The following is a 16,406-nucleotide window of genomic DNA, read 5'->3' as shown; positions in this document are numbered from 1 at the left end:
GCTCTTTATATATATATACATTTCAATACATTTATCATTCATTTAACTGCCTCCGTGGCCGAACGGTTACCATGCTGCCACGCATAGACCCCAGGTTCGATTCCCGGGCCGGGAGAAATATTTGTATGGCCTAGATATATTTCTCTCGTGAGTTTGGGTGTAATTTGTGGTTGTCTATGTGTGTGTCCATGGCACCCGCGACACAGGGTTTCCCTAGTGCGGGGCTATGTTGAGTGTGTGCGTTATTATTATTACAATATTTACCTTAAACATCTTCGATCGAGAATATCTGAAAGAGCTAAACGGGCACTACAACGGATCACATCCAAGTACGCAGAAGTTGTATAATAACCTTTAAAAAATGTATAAAGTTTTTGTTTCACAATAGTTTTAAACCTCGTAAATGGCAAATTTTGAATATAAATCGGAATCTTATTATAGAGCCGTATACATTAACCTTTAAATGAGTTTGAGACTTTATGAAGACCAATGTCAAAAAAAAACTAGTTCCTCGTATTAATGTCATGTCTATCACTATTTTTCACAAAAAAAATCTTTTTCTTAACATAAATAACATTTTCATAAATGTACTGTAACGTTAGTGTAAGAATGTTATCTCTTTAAACTTATCTCTCATACACACTCTGGGGCCTAGATTGTAAATTGCCCTAACCGCACGTAACACACGGTCTAAAACTGTAGGAAGCAAAGCCTTCATAATTATTTACAATACAGCGTCTGCATACTTGGATGACAAAAAATCATAGTAGTGACTCGTTCAGCATTTTCAGGTTGTTTCTATGAGATTTGAAAAAATATTGTACCAAATGTGAACAAATGTCCACTGACAAGGACCATCCCCTCCAGTTTCTTACTCATTCTCTCTGAGAAAGAAACTCGAAGAATCAGAATCTGTCTTACCATTAAGCAATAGTGTTAAGTCAATATAAAGGTTTCAAGTGTAATTTGTTTATGAAATATTTTTATTTGAATACATTTCCGGTTGTCTTTAGTGGTATTCATGGGTCGGTCTCTTGATATGCAAATTATAAAAACTCCGTGCCGTCTACAGGAAATCTCGTAATCAAAAAATGTACATAATCGACATCATTCCAAGGTCACCGAAGCCACACAACTTACGATCTCCCACACAAAGTACTTACACTGTAATGAAATAATTACCCACACACAATTAGACATAACGATATAACTACATCCACGGACATTATCCCGATATGAACTATGTTTTTCCTATATTATTTATACTACAGGTTGACATTTAGATTTTAAAAACGTGGTTGGTCACATGTTATAGGTTTCTGAAAACTATTTTTTTTTAATTCACGGTATTTTAGGGAGGGTTTCCATCCATAACACGACCGATTCATACCCCCTCACACGCGCAGTAAATATCAAATACTCTTTTTTTTCTATTATTACTGCGCCTGGAGGTAAGCAATTAACAGATGCAGAGCCACTCAGTTTTAAATTACAAAGATCTCTGGGGCGTTGCTACCAAGATTGACATTGACAAACAAGGAGAAATAGGTATGGCGGCATCGCCTACGTGGACGAACACTTTCACAAGAAGATCTACTGCTACTAAAATTCCATAATGAGAGCTATTTCCTACAGGAGATCCCTATGGTAAAGTCGGTATTGATGTAAGATTGCCTCCAAAATTATCGTAAAATAAAAAGAAATCATCCTGTATATGTCCTACGAGTTAGTATGTTCCCACGATCACCTAACTGGCTTTAATAACACAACTTACCCATACCCAGGCATGTCAACAAGCACAAAACAGACCGACTCACGAATGATTGCGGTTTTTGCTTTACAAGCAAATGTTACACAGGTAATTTTAGAATCATGATTAAACTTAAATCAACATGTGTTTACTTTAACCCATACATATTATATGGGTTAAGACATTGCTAGTCACGAGTGTCCTCTAAAGAAAACGACTTTATACAGCGGAATTTTTAAACAATTAGGTATAACTAACGTGACCATTATTCTTTTCCCTCAGAGCGGGACGCCTGTAAATTTATAATTGCTTTAAAAATAAAACACACATTTAATAATGACAGTTACAAAATGTTTAATAATTTAAAAAATCAAAAGAGAACTAAATATGATTAATGATCAAAAATTTTAAAGAAAGAAATACTTGTATCGCTTTCGCGCCATTTTATTAAATTGATGGTCACGTGTCCCGATTTGTCAAAGCGCGAAATTTTTAAGTATTACGAAGACAGCGGGACACGAAGCTTAAAAGCGGGAGGTATAGTCACGTTAGATATAACTGATACAAAGAACGAACAAACAACAAACTCAAAGAAAAATTCCTTATATCGGGCTGGACATTAATTAACGACATTTTTTCGCTTAACGCGGGCTATTGCTCTCCCAATCCCACCCAATTGGGTATAATCCGAAATGTTGCTTTTAAGTCTTGAAATTTATACTAGTTTTATTTTTAAATTGCAGCGGGGCCCATCTTTTACGATCGATGTGTAATACATCAACGTGATCCCATGATACGGCCTAACTCTGGGCATGGTTCTTCTCTAAGCAGATAGTTGAAGCTACAGTCTGCAATCTCAGCAAAATGCGGGTAACACATGATAGTAATAACTTATAAAATAAAACGAAATTTAGCCAACATGTTTGACTTAAAACCTGTAACAATATATAAACACTCTCTTTTTTGTAAAGGCGTCTAATGCAGAGAATACAGCATGCTCAGCTTCACGTTTAAGATTAAAATTGAACTCTATGCCATTTATGATAAGAACGATCCAAAGATCAAAGTGTTAAAGCTGTGTGAAGTTGACCGTACTTTGATTTGAATAGTAATTCAATATGCAGCCGGTATGTATGCAGAAGTTGCAACAAGCAAGACAGGGTGACAAGTGCAGAACGTTACTTAGCACAAGCAAACTCTCGACTTTCTTAATCTAAAAGTATCCAGTCACAAACTTACCTCGCAGATACACTCATATTCTTACAAAAAAAAAATTACAAATGTGTATTTTACATAGTCAATCATAAATATAATTTTTAATAAAAAAATACAATCAAATTGCAAAAATAAAACATTGTTTCCGTTATAGATTTAAATTTTCTTTATTTACTAAACGATTATCACCATCACGTTTTTATTCTTCTTTCGATTGCCACCAACTATTGGTAAGTGGCAGTTGACACTTTCAAGGGCCATTCAGTGGTGTATCGGGAGAAATTAAGTGACACTTTCCCTAAGACAACGAAAAAGGGTATAAGGCTGAGACTTATATAACGAACTTTGATGTCGACTAGGCAAAAATGGAGACCTAAGGAAGGTTTTCGTATTTATGTTATGGACAGGCATGTCGCTTACCACCAGGCTCACCAAAAAAAAACAATGTTCGTTTTGTACATAGGAAAAATTTTCTTGGCTCGCCATTTTTGTTTAAACGACGTCAAATACCCGTTTTATAAATTTCAGCCTGTGTCCTTGAAGCTATCCAATGCCGTTTGTCGGTTAACACGTGACGGTGCGCCATGTACCCGCACGAAAATGTAGATGTTGGTAGAATGATTGATTGATTGCATGTTTGCAGTCAATGCGTGAAATCGTAATGAACTCGAGTCGAGTTGATGACGGCTTCACGCATTACCTGCTTATGCAGTCGATCTCGACTTCATACACTTAATACGTGAAGTCGTTATCTGATAACTCGACTGCATAAAGGTGATAACGACTTCACGCATTAACTGCAAACATGCAGTCAATCTTTTAGCAGCCTAAGAATACGACGAGTCTCGTCCGATTCATGATAGAATGTCTGGCCTCATTTAGCTCGCATGCCACGCAGAGGTCCCAGGTTCGATTCCCGGGCCGGGAGAAATAGTTGTATGGCCTACAATTATTTCTCTCGTGAGTTTGGATGTAATTTGTGGTTGTCTATGTGTGTGTCCATGGCACCCGCGACACAGGGTTTCCCTAGTGCGGGGCTATGTTGAGTGTGTGCGTTATTATTATTATAGCTCGGATTCGCACATTTGCTAAGATACGCACTATCTTAGCAAATGTGCAAATCCGAACTCCAGTCAGTATTCTGATTTCTGCCCAGTACCAGAACCTTTTCTACAGTGTTGTAGCACTGTAGGCGTTAATAGTAAGCAGTGATAATCGTTTATATCCATTATTTCTTACCCTTAATACAAATACCCTTTGCCTACTATTTATTTTTGCGTTTATATAAAAAAGCGTTACGTGTTCCGCCTCCGCAATTTTGTTCAATTTAAAATTATTTCATATGAAAATTAGTAGGCAATAAATTCTTTTGATATTATGACCACATACTCCCATAATAGGTCTATTAGCATGCAATACTATAACCTAGATGAATTAGGAATGTAGGACGATTCAATGTACTCACCGCTTCCAGGGTATTTTACTGATTTGACAGGATGCACTTCGAGCATGTTGAAGAGATCCGCCAGCATTGCTATTAAATTTTGTCGCATTGACCTGGAATGTATTAAAAAAATATTTCAAATAGTTGAATCGCGTAATGTAAAATATAGGTTGGTCAATTTATAACTATCCATATTCAAATATTTAAATTATAGATGGTATTAATGGCGTTGATAAGAGACCTGCAGATCAATCGAACATCCGTAGGCGCTATAAATTCTATACTAAGCAATCCCCACACGAAACAGGCAAAAAGACTGTTACTATTTGTTGAGTCTGCCCTCTAAGCTATAGTTTAGGATACGATGGAACTGGCATATACATTGTATAGTCAAGAGCACGTCATGCTTGACACTTTGTACTTTGGGCCGTTCTTATCGTAAGCGGCATAGAGTTGGATTTAAATCTTAAGTCAAGCTTGACGTGCTCTTGACCCTGTACAAAAGTTCCTAAATAAAAAAAATCGTATTAAGAAAAATTGCGGTGTTTCAGCGAATGGAAAGGACTAGTGTCCAATGAGAACCGTAGGTACTATAACAAGAGTGGAGAGGTTTTTAAACTGTTGCAAATGGAACATGAAATATGACTGTATGACGATTACATTAAAAACTTGTCGAACAACGACAGAGAATAAGTTCATCATTATTAAACATTTATAAAAACTACTGCTGGGTCATACAATAATTCATAAAACTAATTAAAAAAAAGAAAACTTATCAAATTATGGAAATGAAACTTTTTTTGGAACCAAATTGCGTATCTTGCTGGCTTGAGTGGGCTGGTATTTGTTTTACAAATAAGTCCACTAAAAATAAAAAACGTTTCTTTTTGTTCGAAAAAAAAAAAGCTTCCGGTCACGGCTGACTGAGATTGTAAAGTCATCAAAACGTTAGTTTATTTGAAAAACAAATATGCATTTAGATCCGACGACGCATAGTAATCGCGAATACCTAAAAATTCGATATGTCATCAAATTTTGTTTCATCATTTATCATCATCATCATTGACCGTCCCACTGTTGGGCACGGGTCTCCTCTAAGGCGAGGATTTAGGTCAGTATCCGCCACGCCGGCCCAATGGGGATTGAAGACTTCAACGTATTTCGAGGGTTATTAACCTTATTCGACATGCAACTTTCATCACGATGTATTCCATAAAGCTCATGATAAATTTCAAATTAAATTTCGAATAAAGAGGCGGTAGGTCAATCCATTAGGCTACCACAAATTTAAAAAAAAATTGTTTATTCTGCCCAAATAAATATGTCATTTGAATTCCACTTTGTATTCGGAAGATTTCACCACATCATTATTGGCGATATGACTTGACAACCTCAAACGTGACCGATGTGTAATAAACAAACAAAAATTTACGTAATGGTAATGCACCTGGCATGCAATCTGTCTGGCGCTCGCCGATATAAATCACGACAGGTGTTTCGCTGTTGCGGTCACGAGGTAGGTATTAACTTTTTGTTAACCGACTTTGCAATTACACGATACTGTTTCCCCCCGACACAAAATTGCAACTATATTTGAATAATGATGACGACCGAAAGTGGTCCAACGGTTAATATTGCGGGTGCTGGATGAGGAACGCCCGGGTTGGATTTTCGGTAGGAACAAATTAGGAAATGAACTTTGCTAAATTGGTTGCGGGAAGTCTTCTCTGGGAAGTACCCAAGAGTTTCAAGAGAAAAAACACACCAGTTTCAAGAGGTCTATCCTGCGCTATTAGCTTTTACACGGACGCTCTTTCCGTTATAACAAAAACGAACACAAGCAATCGCGCGAAGGTACGTTAGCTTAAAAAAGGTCAAACAGATAAGCGCGCACGATTGCGCGTGCTGGTTTTCCCGCGCTCAATCCTGTACGCTCCTGATCACATGCGATAGAGTGGCTAGTGCCGTGTACGTACTCCACTGACAAAGAGTCTAGCTCTTAAACAAGAACAGAAACACTATTAATATAGACTATTAGAAAAATTATATTTCAATTTGTCTTAAAAATATAACATAGTTAGCGCCCAGTTACACGAGGAGAAAGTTTTCCGACCACCCAGTTGCCATGCCTTCATGTACATTAATGACGAATCTGAATTCTATTTACTACGCAACAACATTTAAATTTCTCTAAATAATACAACCGCCGCGTAGACCAAATTCAAGACCCACTCGCCCGCGTGTCCGGGACGCTCATTTAAGTCAAAACGTTAAAAGGCTAAACAAATAGAGTTTATTTTGCCATGACGACTTAATTTTCTTAAAACGGACAAATGAGAAACTCAGCAGACGCCTCTGGGAATTTAATAGCTCTACGTAATTACTTAGTTCCTAGACTTCTCGCTGTAATGAAAACTCACTTAGCAATGTCAACATAAACTTTACAACTAGTATGATATTTCTAATCCTCTATAGCACAGCTTCCCAAACCTTTTAACTCATTGCCCACTTAGGCAAGATAAAAAAATTTGAACGCCTACCACCACATAAAAATATTGAAAACACGTATTTTTTACATTAACTTAAAAAAAAATACTGTCAATTGCTTCCGAGGCACCTAGCGCCCGTCTAGGACTCTTCAACGCCCACTGGGGGCAGTAGGGACCACTTTGGGAAACTATACATAGGGTAGGTGATAAATAATCAGCGACATCAAGCGTGGAAAAATAGAACTTAACGTATGTAAAAAGGATGCAAAATTTTCTCACCCTCGCATGTAAGTGACGTCTTCAGGCATCATATGAAAAACGTTGTGCGGTAGACTAGTCTGGCAAAAGTCGTATACCAGCATGAGATTGTGCAGGCAGTCTTGTATTGAAGCCATCCGTCCCACCCTGACCGCCGACCGCGGTAGGGCTTCGGGACAGTAGAATGATATAAGCGCAGCGAGAGCTGTGCCATCACATAGTTCTTGGAGGTTTTTTACCATTGGCACGTGCTGTGATTGGTCCTCCTGGAAGCGATAAATACATTATGGCAGAACCGCGCGCTATAGACTATCAAGATCTATAACACCTATGCTGAGTCAAGGCCATTTCAGAAAAAAACTATAATGAATTGAATTAACTTTAGAAATATTGTGATTTATGAATTTATACTAATTGGTATTTCGTTTTCTTATATTAATTTAAAAAGAAATGTTTGTACAATTGAGTATGTTTGTGGTATAAAAAAATATTGGACTGTAGGCCAATGTATTCAAACCCCGTATGTGTATCATAGAAACTGGTAAAGTAGGGTGTGTGGGGTCCGCTGTGAACTCGCGCACACTGTAGGGTTTTAGGAACCCTTACTCTAGTAAAAATAACGATTACTTGTTTAATCCCTAGTATTTAAATATATATTATGCTTAAAACCTTAGTGAGATAAATGTTGCACATATTTCCATTTGGTGCTATAGCATTACAGATTAAAAAGAGCTATTTATGCTTCATCTGTATGGGGTACCTATAGTATCCTCATATTTTTCAATTATACGTGAACTATCACGCTTTGTGACAAAATTCTTTGATTTTTTTTAAAGTTTGTCACATTTCAAATACAAAAAACACTTCTTACAAGCGAAGCAAATCGACACTGTAAGGGTCGTATTCTAGAACTCTACTCAATGCTCAAGTCAGGATTTGAGTATGGTTTAAAGCACTTGAAATCATACTCAAGTCCCTGCCATTAGGGTCGTATTTCCAGTGCAATCCTGACTTGAGCATTGAGTACAGTTCTAGAATACGACCCTAAGTGTAACGTTCGACCTCTTGAGTTACTAGAGAGTTCAGATGAAAAACGTTACTACGTACTACTCGAATCTTATATATAAGTATCCGTAGGCGATCACAGGCCGGTGAGCATTCCTCGCCCGTTAAACGCTGTAAGCGAACTGTTATATCTCAGTCCTACTACCTAATCTACTAGAATCGGCCCTGCCATTTTTCCTAGTCAGCATTCTTCTAAAAACATCAATAGAAAGCAGTCCAGTTCTATTCACACTCCCGGTGTATAAACACGTACCAAGTCCATTTCCATTTCATAAACTATTTTTCATTTTATTGTACTTAGATTACCAGTTCTTCCCGAATTATGCAATTGCCGGGAAATTGTGTTCTTTTTTTTAAACAACAGTACGTGAGGAATCGCTTATCATCTGAACCAACCCTAAACAATTCGAAAAAATAACGTCAAGGAACTGTCAAACGTTCGGATACTTGTACAAATGTCACACAATCTATCATCTAAATAATAAATATAAAATAAATAAATATTACATAACATCACATAAGTTGCTCTGATCCCGAAGAAAGAAACTAAAGCAATTGTGTTACAAAAATTGGAAACAACGACGGTACCACAAACACCCAGACCCGAGACAATATGGAAAAGTTTCTACATTGACTCGGCCGGGGATTGAACCCGGGACCTCAGAGAACATCATGAAAACCGGTGTGCAAACCACACGGATCTAGTTACACTAATTTCAAATTTAATTTCAATAAAATTTAATATGGAGTTCGGACCCATGTTCCTAAAATAATTACTTTACTTGGTTCATACAAATCTAAAGTGATATATTTTAACGAATAAATTAGTAAGCAATACAGAGTCAGGATCGTACGGTACCTCAGCCTTATTTAACGCCGTGCAAGCCGCGTTGATCCAGCACAGCAAGCCATCCTCGTGGGGGATCGAAGAACCCACTGGCAGAGGCTGGCTTGTGCCGAAGCGCTGCGCCGCCGCTGACACCCGGTCCAGCGTGACCACTTCGCGAGCATATAACACCATAATTGCTTCCATTACTGCCATGTGCGCGCTCTGAAATGCCATTGACCAGTGTTGGATTATCAATGCTTCATAAAAGCAGGATAATAGAGAATCGGGCACTTTTACAGTAAGCATTAAAAGTAAAGTTTCAAGAGATTAACATTGTTACACCAATATCACAGTACATTTATGAAAATGTTATTTAGATTTAGATCCCAAACAGACATAAGACTGCAGTACTAATTAATATGTTTTAGTTTATTCTAATTTCTATTAATAATTAATAACAAATTAAACTTAATAAAAATTCATTCAATAAAATAATTTGTAAAACTTAATGTAGCGTAAATTGGAATGTTTTCTTTGTAAAATTAAAAATAAGGTATTTAATTAATAACTATTGTAACTATAGTGAAAAATAGGGTGGTTTGCATTAATATTAGACATAACTGGTTGAAGACTGTACCACCTCAGTCAACCGTGACCATGGGACCTGTAAAGGGCCCGAAACGTCGGTTTGTTTGAAAAAACAAATATACGCGATTTAAATCCGGAAAAATAGTTTCATTTCCTAAATGTTATTTAGGTTAAGTAAAATATTTTTTTTAATGAAAAATAGTGACAGACATAACATTATTACGAGGAATAAAAATAAACTAGCTGTCTTTGCCAGTCGTCTTCACATAGTCTCAAATTAGATAATAGATAACATTATTATTATTTATACCAAAACCTTTATTATACAGCTTCTGCGTACTTGGATAACAAAAATCCGTAGTAGTAACCCGTTTGGCTCTTACAAGTAGTCTCGATCTCACCTTCACACACCATCAACCCATTTATATGTCCCACTGCTGGGCACGGGTCTCCTTTCAGACGAGGGTTTAGGCCATAGTCCGCCACGCTGGCCCAATGCGGGTTGGGGACTTCACACGTTTTTCCGAGGGTTGTGAACCTTCTTCAACGTGCAGGTTTCATCACGATGTTTTCCTTCACCGAAAAGCTCATGATGAATTTCAATTTAAATTTCGCACATAAATTCCGAGAAACTCAGAGGTGCGAGCCCGGTTCGAACCTACGACCTTCTGCTTGAGAGGCAGTAGGTCAAACCATTAGGCTACCACGGCTACAGTCTCGATCTAAGATGTTTAAATTAAATATTCTATGTATGATAAACGTATTCAACTGTATATTTACAAAGCACAACCCTATAGTCCATCTGTTTAGGTACTTAACTAAATGTAAACAATCTTGAGATGTATATTTAATGAAATATACATTTATAAAATGATTTTCCCTTACCTTCAAATACAAAATACAAATACTTAGCTTCATATGAAATTGCATGCCTATTTTATACCTATTGATTTGTAAAGCATGGGTTTCAATAAAAAGATGTATCAAGATTGTTTACATTTAGTTAAGTACCTAAACAAATGGACTATAGAGTTTCTTGCTCATTCTTCTCAGGGGAATCTGCCTTACGAATAAGCCATATAATCAACATGTCGACTTCAAGTGTAATTTGCTTACCTATGAAATAAAGATTATTCGACCTTGACTTTATTACAAAATTAGGCACGTGTATAAATATTATGATATTTTGCTACCATGATACTTATTTATGTTTCTGAAATTACTCGACTAGTTTGTTATAATTATAAATATAAAGGTCGAATACAAAGAAAAACTCCTTCGATCTGATAGGACTGCTCGTCCTAGCGCTTCCTTCTTTGTTAGTGATCAAACTAGATTGAAAAAAAATCAAGATCGATTATGGCGATAAAGAGCCAAGGTCTGAGGGGCACTGCCAATGTGTCCGTCACCCAGAAATATCAGTTAAAAAATATTGTAATGAAACCTGCATAAGGAAGTAGGTTTTTCAACCCGCATTTCATCCCGTGTAGCGAATTACAACTTACAGCCTAAACCGTCTCTTTAAAGGAGACCTGATGATGACTAACTCCTCGTTTTTATCGCCGTCAAGAATGAATAAATAACTTATATTGTAGTAATAATATATATTCTTTATATAGATGTATAACAATAATATAGTTATTTCATTCGTATTTAATAAGCACCCATCACTACTAAATAAGGTAAACGATTCTTTTATGGAGAACTGTAAACGTTTTTACAATAAGATTTAGAAGCATATATAAAGATTTTATTATTTCCTAAGTTTAGAACTTACATTAAAAGAATTTTAATTGAAAAGTCATATTACAAAATTGAATACTATGTATTAGATAAAGATGTATGGAAAGACAATACGAGTCTAGATTCCAGACTAATATGATTGAAAGTGTATTCCATAGCATTTAAGTTTATTTGAAAAGAGCAATCCAATTAAGAGATTCTTGCTCGTTCTTCTCTGGGAAGTCAGTACAGTGAACGAGCAGTAGCTTAAAAAATGACGTTAAAAAATGTAACAATTTTACCTATGGAATAAATGATTATTGACTTTGACTTTATCTTATCACCCCACGGTTTCCTGGCAAATATTGCTATGTAGCAATAAGGCCGCCTATTGTACCCAATCTTTTATCCATTTTTGTATTTATTCTTGTGTCCAATAAATAATATCTCATAAAATAATAATATCTAAATTCTGAAGCTTACCATTTTAAGTGGATTGGTTTGTATAAGCACGGTCTCAGTGAGCGCGCAGTCAGGCGGGTCTGGCACGTGGACGCCTTTCCTCGCGAGAGTCTGCAGGATGTTCCAGTGGTTCAGGCTATGGTAATTGGGATCCGAGTACATGTTGGCCAGCGCTAGGCAGTAAAGCTCGGCGTTCGCGAGACCACCCAGTATCGGTGGCTTCAGGTGTTCCTGATCCTGCAACAAGATTACACATACCTCTTTAAAATTATTCAGAAAAAAGAAAAGGGTTTTCAAATCAACTCAATTTAAACTGATTTGTTGAGAAATATAATTCCGATGGTGATGAATATACGAGAAAAATTAAGCTAGTAACAGCATTTAGATACATATTCCGATATAAATATAGGGTAAAGTATGACAAAGTAAATACGCACAAAATATCGTCTCAGTTATTTATGTAATGACGTACTTAATAATTATGAAACTACGTTTCACCGAAGATTATACATTACACTTCGCCCGAGCAATTTCAAATTTCAGACGGCAGAGGCAATATCGTCTACCACAAAGCCTCTCAAGGTCAGGGAATGCGATAAATTGAGCTTAGAAATATTGGCATAGCAATTGTTTTAATAAATCAAGTTAATGTAACTTCTTTTCTTAAGTTCTATTATTTTTCTTGTCGAGTCAAAGTTAATTATTATAATAATTATAACAAGGTAGACCTACATCATTCATGTCTCCCACTAGGGTAGGCAAACTCGCTAAGCTCCCGACAAACCTCTTTCGTCTGATGTGAGTGGACGCATAAATCTCTTACGCATATTGGCACTTATAGCTACTAGCAAGCCCCAATCTGATCAAACATGTAAAACACGAACAACCTAATCCCACTATCCCATCGACACACTAGCTCTACAAATTTATGCCGTCAATCTACAAACAAATAAATAGAAACATTTAAGGGACCTGATAGTAAGGTAGATCACAAGTTGATCAGACCAGATCAAAATAGTCATCGACCGCCCTTTACAAGTCGTGTACCAGGAAAATAGCCTTCAAATTATGTCGTGACGACAGATAGTCGTGCAGTGTTGTATACTTAAATGAAGTTGTTCGTGACTTTTGATGTTGCGACAACAGACTGAATGTCGCAACAAAAAATAAAAATGTGACGACAGATAATCGCAGCTTCAAACGACTTTGTCGTACAAACGACAAGGTGGCTGACGTAAACCGATAAATTGTCGTCACGACCTAGTGAGAACAGCTAGACAGTCGATAAAGTAAACGTCCACGACAGATGTCGTGATATGGGAACAGGCTAGACACGACAGTCGTCCAACGACAAATAAAACGTTACGACATAACGGGAACGCGCTCTAAGAGGCGACTCTCCATCCAGTGAAAATCACGGACCATTTGTCAAAAAGTAAAACGACCAAGGGTAGATATCGAACAAGTCTTATTCCATGAACGCTAGTTATTGCCGTCTTATTCTTGGAATGAGACTATGCAAAGATAGCGAGCTAAGCAAGTTTTTCGTATTTACAAAACGATCTTTGGCTACATTTAAGCAAGAAATTACGAAGTAAACTCAAGGTAAAATTTAATTTCTTAAAATTGCTTAAAATTTAGGCATAGTTAGTTTCGTAAATATAAAAAAAATTACAATTATTAATACAAAGATAGAACACTTAGAAAAAATTGCTTCGATCCGGCCGGATTCGAACCGACGTCTTCTAGCAAACCGTGCCAGACCTATGCCAACTAAGCCACGGAACAAACCAGCGGACCTCAAACATTTTTTTCTATGTGCTTGTTGTCGGATCTGTGTATTTGCTTTTCGACGACTTTTTAGCCGTAGCGCCATCTGTAAGAATTTTATGAAAGTATTTCGTCATCCAGTTAGGTAACTTCACAGCTACCAGCACTGGCTAGAGATGTTGCTATTAATTGTAATAAAATTAGTTTTGAATTGATATCCAATTATTTTGTGAAATTACTCCACTAGTTTGTTATAATTATTAATACAAAGATCAGGAGTAATTTCACAAAAAACAATTGAATATCAATTCAATACAAATGTAATAAAAAAAACTTGGTTAGCTCAACATCTTTGCTTAGTCGAAGTCCAAGTTCTACTTACTATTTGTAAAAATCTAGGAGACCTAGTGCCCCTAATAGTGACACATATTCCAATGTAGATCAATGTTAGGTCGCGTCCTCACAAAATAGGACAAACTACTTACCAGCTCTGGCGTGTGATGTCATTTTTATCTAAAGAGGTTATGGTCGTAAAGTGGCACAAACTGCTGTGTTTGCACTGATTAGAAGTATTACGTTCACACTATTAGAAGATGATCCTATGATATGAATAAATACTTAGAAGTCTTTGTCTTGGCCTTATTTACTTATTTCAAAAACTAGCTCCTAGGCAAGAGCTTCGCACTCTATCTGCCGCCCTAACGGGTCATGGTCCATACAATAAACACCTTTTTAATTTAGGCATCACAGACAGCCCTATATGCAGAGTATGCATGGAGAGGGAAGAAACGGCTGCGCACATCCTACTACAGTGCTCCGGCGTGGTATGAAGTACCTTGGAGTGCCGAGGTCGCTCCCCGAAATCTTCAGCTAACCGAGGAGATTGCTCAGATTCCTGAAGGAGCTTGGGTGGCACGAGTAGGATCCTGCACCCATCATACGCAAAATAGACGCCTTGACGTCGAGTTGCGGACACCAGCCCGTTGCACCAAGTACCAACTAGCTTCAGTTCAAACGGGTACTTTGTATTTAAAAGCCAGACTCTGACCAATGATACGGTATCGGGAGAACGGGTACGAATCTCTGTGGCGGCATATAGGCATATGTATTAACAATAATCTCGTACGTTACGTATATTTGTGAATATTTAGTAACAATACCCAAGGTTCGAAATTATCAATTGTCTTTAATCATTATCATGATTAATTATCCGATATATGTCCGATAATAATCCATGCTGATTAATAGCTTTAACTCTTTCATTTTTTTAATAAGTAATATTATGCCTTTTTTATTAAAAAAAGACCTCAAAAGTCCGTGGAATTATATCTATTTGCAAAGTTTTATTGAACTCGGTTACCGGAAAGAGCGCGAAACCGGATTCATCCACTAGTTTGCCACTCTTAGAGGTGGAATATTTTTTCAAATTTAAAATAATGAAGTATTTACTCTTTCTAACAAAAAAAGAAACATCAAAGTCGGTTCACAAATGCCCGTGTAATCGCGTAACAAACACACAAAAAAACATAGTCGAATTGAGAACCTCCTCCCTTTTTGAAGTCGGTTAAAAATAACAAACAGTGACAAAAATAAATAAAGACGAAGACAAATCTTTGGAAAAACAATTGGATTTATGACTTTTTTTAGATTGACATTTGACAAATTTGGATACGTCGCTAAAGCAATTTTTTTTTTATATAACGTCAAATGACGGGACGAACAAGTCGTGCACCTGATGGTAAGCTGCACGCCTGTCCACAACAGTTACAGTGCCACTCAAAGCTTTAAATTGCAAAGATCTGAGAGGAAATACCACTTTTTACGTCACCCTGAAACATAAGTTGACAAGTCCCATATGCTTATACTTTCACCAGCACCCTTAACCTTCAAAACCCAAACACAGTAATGCTGACAGTACTGCTTGGCGGCAGAAATAAGTAAGGTGGCAGGACTACCCCGGACGAACTTTTTCAGATAATGGCACGACATTGTTAGCGGTAGTGTTACGAGTATGTTGTTCCACTTAATTGTCATGATAATATTGATAATTTTCAATAATAAGCATCTGTATGTATGTATCTGTATTTTCAATAAGAAGTTTCACAATCCTTGAAAGGTGTAAAGTCGCCAAGCCCCAATCTTTTACAAGAAGCGACCAAAGCAATAATGACGATGATTGAACTCTAGCACGTCGTCACCGTTAAGAGGGAGCATGCCAAAAAAGTTTTGACGTTGGCTCCGCCCAAATTTGTGAAACAAATATATGCCTGAAGTTCGCGTGACATGCGACAGGAGATGTTGAATTTTGCGCATTAAAAGTACCAAATTCGTTTTTAGCAGAATAACTTTAAAACTAAAGGGATTAAAAAAAATCCGCAGTAACAGTTGTCGATCATGCATAAATACAATTAATTATCTAATTTTTGTCCTAATAACCTGTAGCATTTCTAGGATAAATCGAAAAAATGTGAAAATTAGAGGTCATTTCGTGATTTTTATCTATCGAGGAAACTTTATTGTTTTATGTTTCTGATTAATGTCTATGCTTGAATATATCGTGTAGTTACTCATACAATATTTTATTTTTAACTTTAAAGTGGATATACCGTTCTAAAATCAAATCGGATAATTAGGAATTTTTCCTCTGCTCCCTATTCAGGTAAATAAGACGTCTTTTTTATCGTCAACTTAAGAATCGTCAGTCTAGAATGTGTCCTCGTATTACAACTGCGTGGCATAACGATATAATCCGCCTACATCTCGAGAATCGAGTTAGCCTAAGGTATTTATACGCTGAGTAACTGAACGGGTGAC

At 36.8% G+C, this 16,406-nt stretch overlaps 1 protein-coding gene across 11 annotated transcripts in view; it reads right to left on the bottom strand.

Annotated features, from left to right (window-relative positions):
- Positions 1–16,406, bottom strand: part of LOC113226208 (patronin-like) — a 98,155-nt gene that overhangs the window by 34,295 nt on the left and 47,454 nt on the right. For all 11 annotated transcript variants that reach the window (XM_026458756.1, XM_026458747.1, XM_026458754.1 and 8 more), the window contains exons 3-6: positions 11,844–12,059; positions 9,081–9,272; positions 7,178–7,422; positions 4,431–4,522 (exon numbers count right to left, since the gene is read on the bottom strand). In XM_026458756.1, the coding sequence (XP_026314541.1) occupies positions 4,431–4,522; positions 7,178–7,422; positions 9,081–9,272; positions 11,844–12,059 (745 nt within the window). The remainder of the gene's footprint in view (positions 1–4,430; positions 4,523–7,177; positions 7,423–9,080; positions 9,273–11,843; positions 12,060–16,406) is intronic.

This window comes from Hyposmocoma kahamanoa, unplaced genomic scaffold, assembly GCF_003589595.1.
Source record: "Hyposmocoma kahamanoa isolate Upper Pololo Valley unplaced genomic scaffold, ASM358959v1 182, whole genome shotgun sequence".
Classification (NCBI taxonomy): domain Eukaryota; kingdom Metazoa; phylum Arthropoda; class Insecta; order Lepidoptera; family Cosmopterigidae; genus Hyposmocoma; species Hyposmocoma kahamanoa.
The sequence above is the reverse complement of the archived record's forward strand: the minus strand, read 5'-3'. Positions and strand labels throughout refer to the sequence as shown.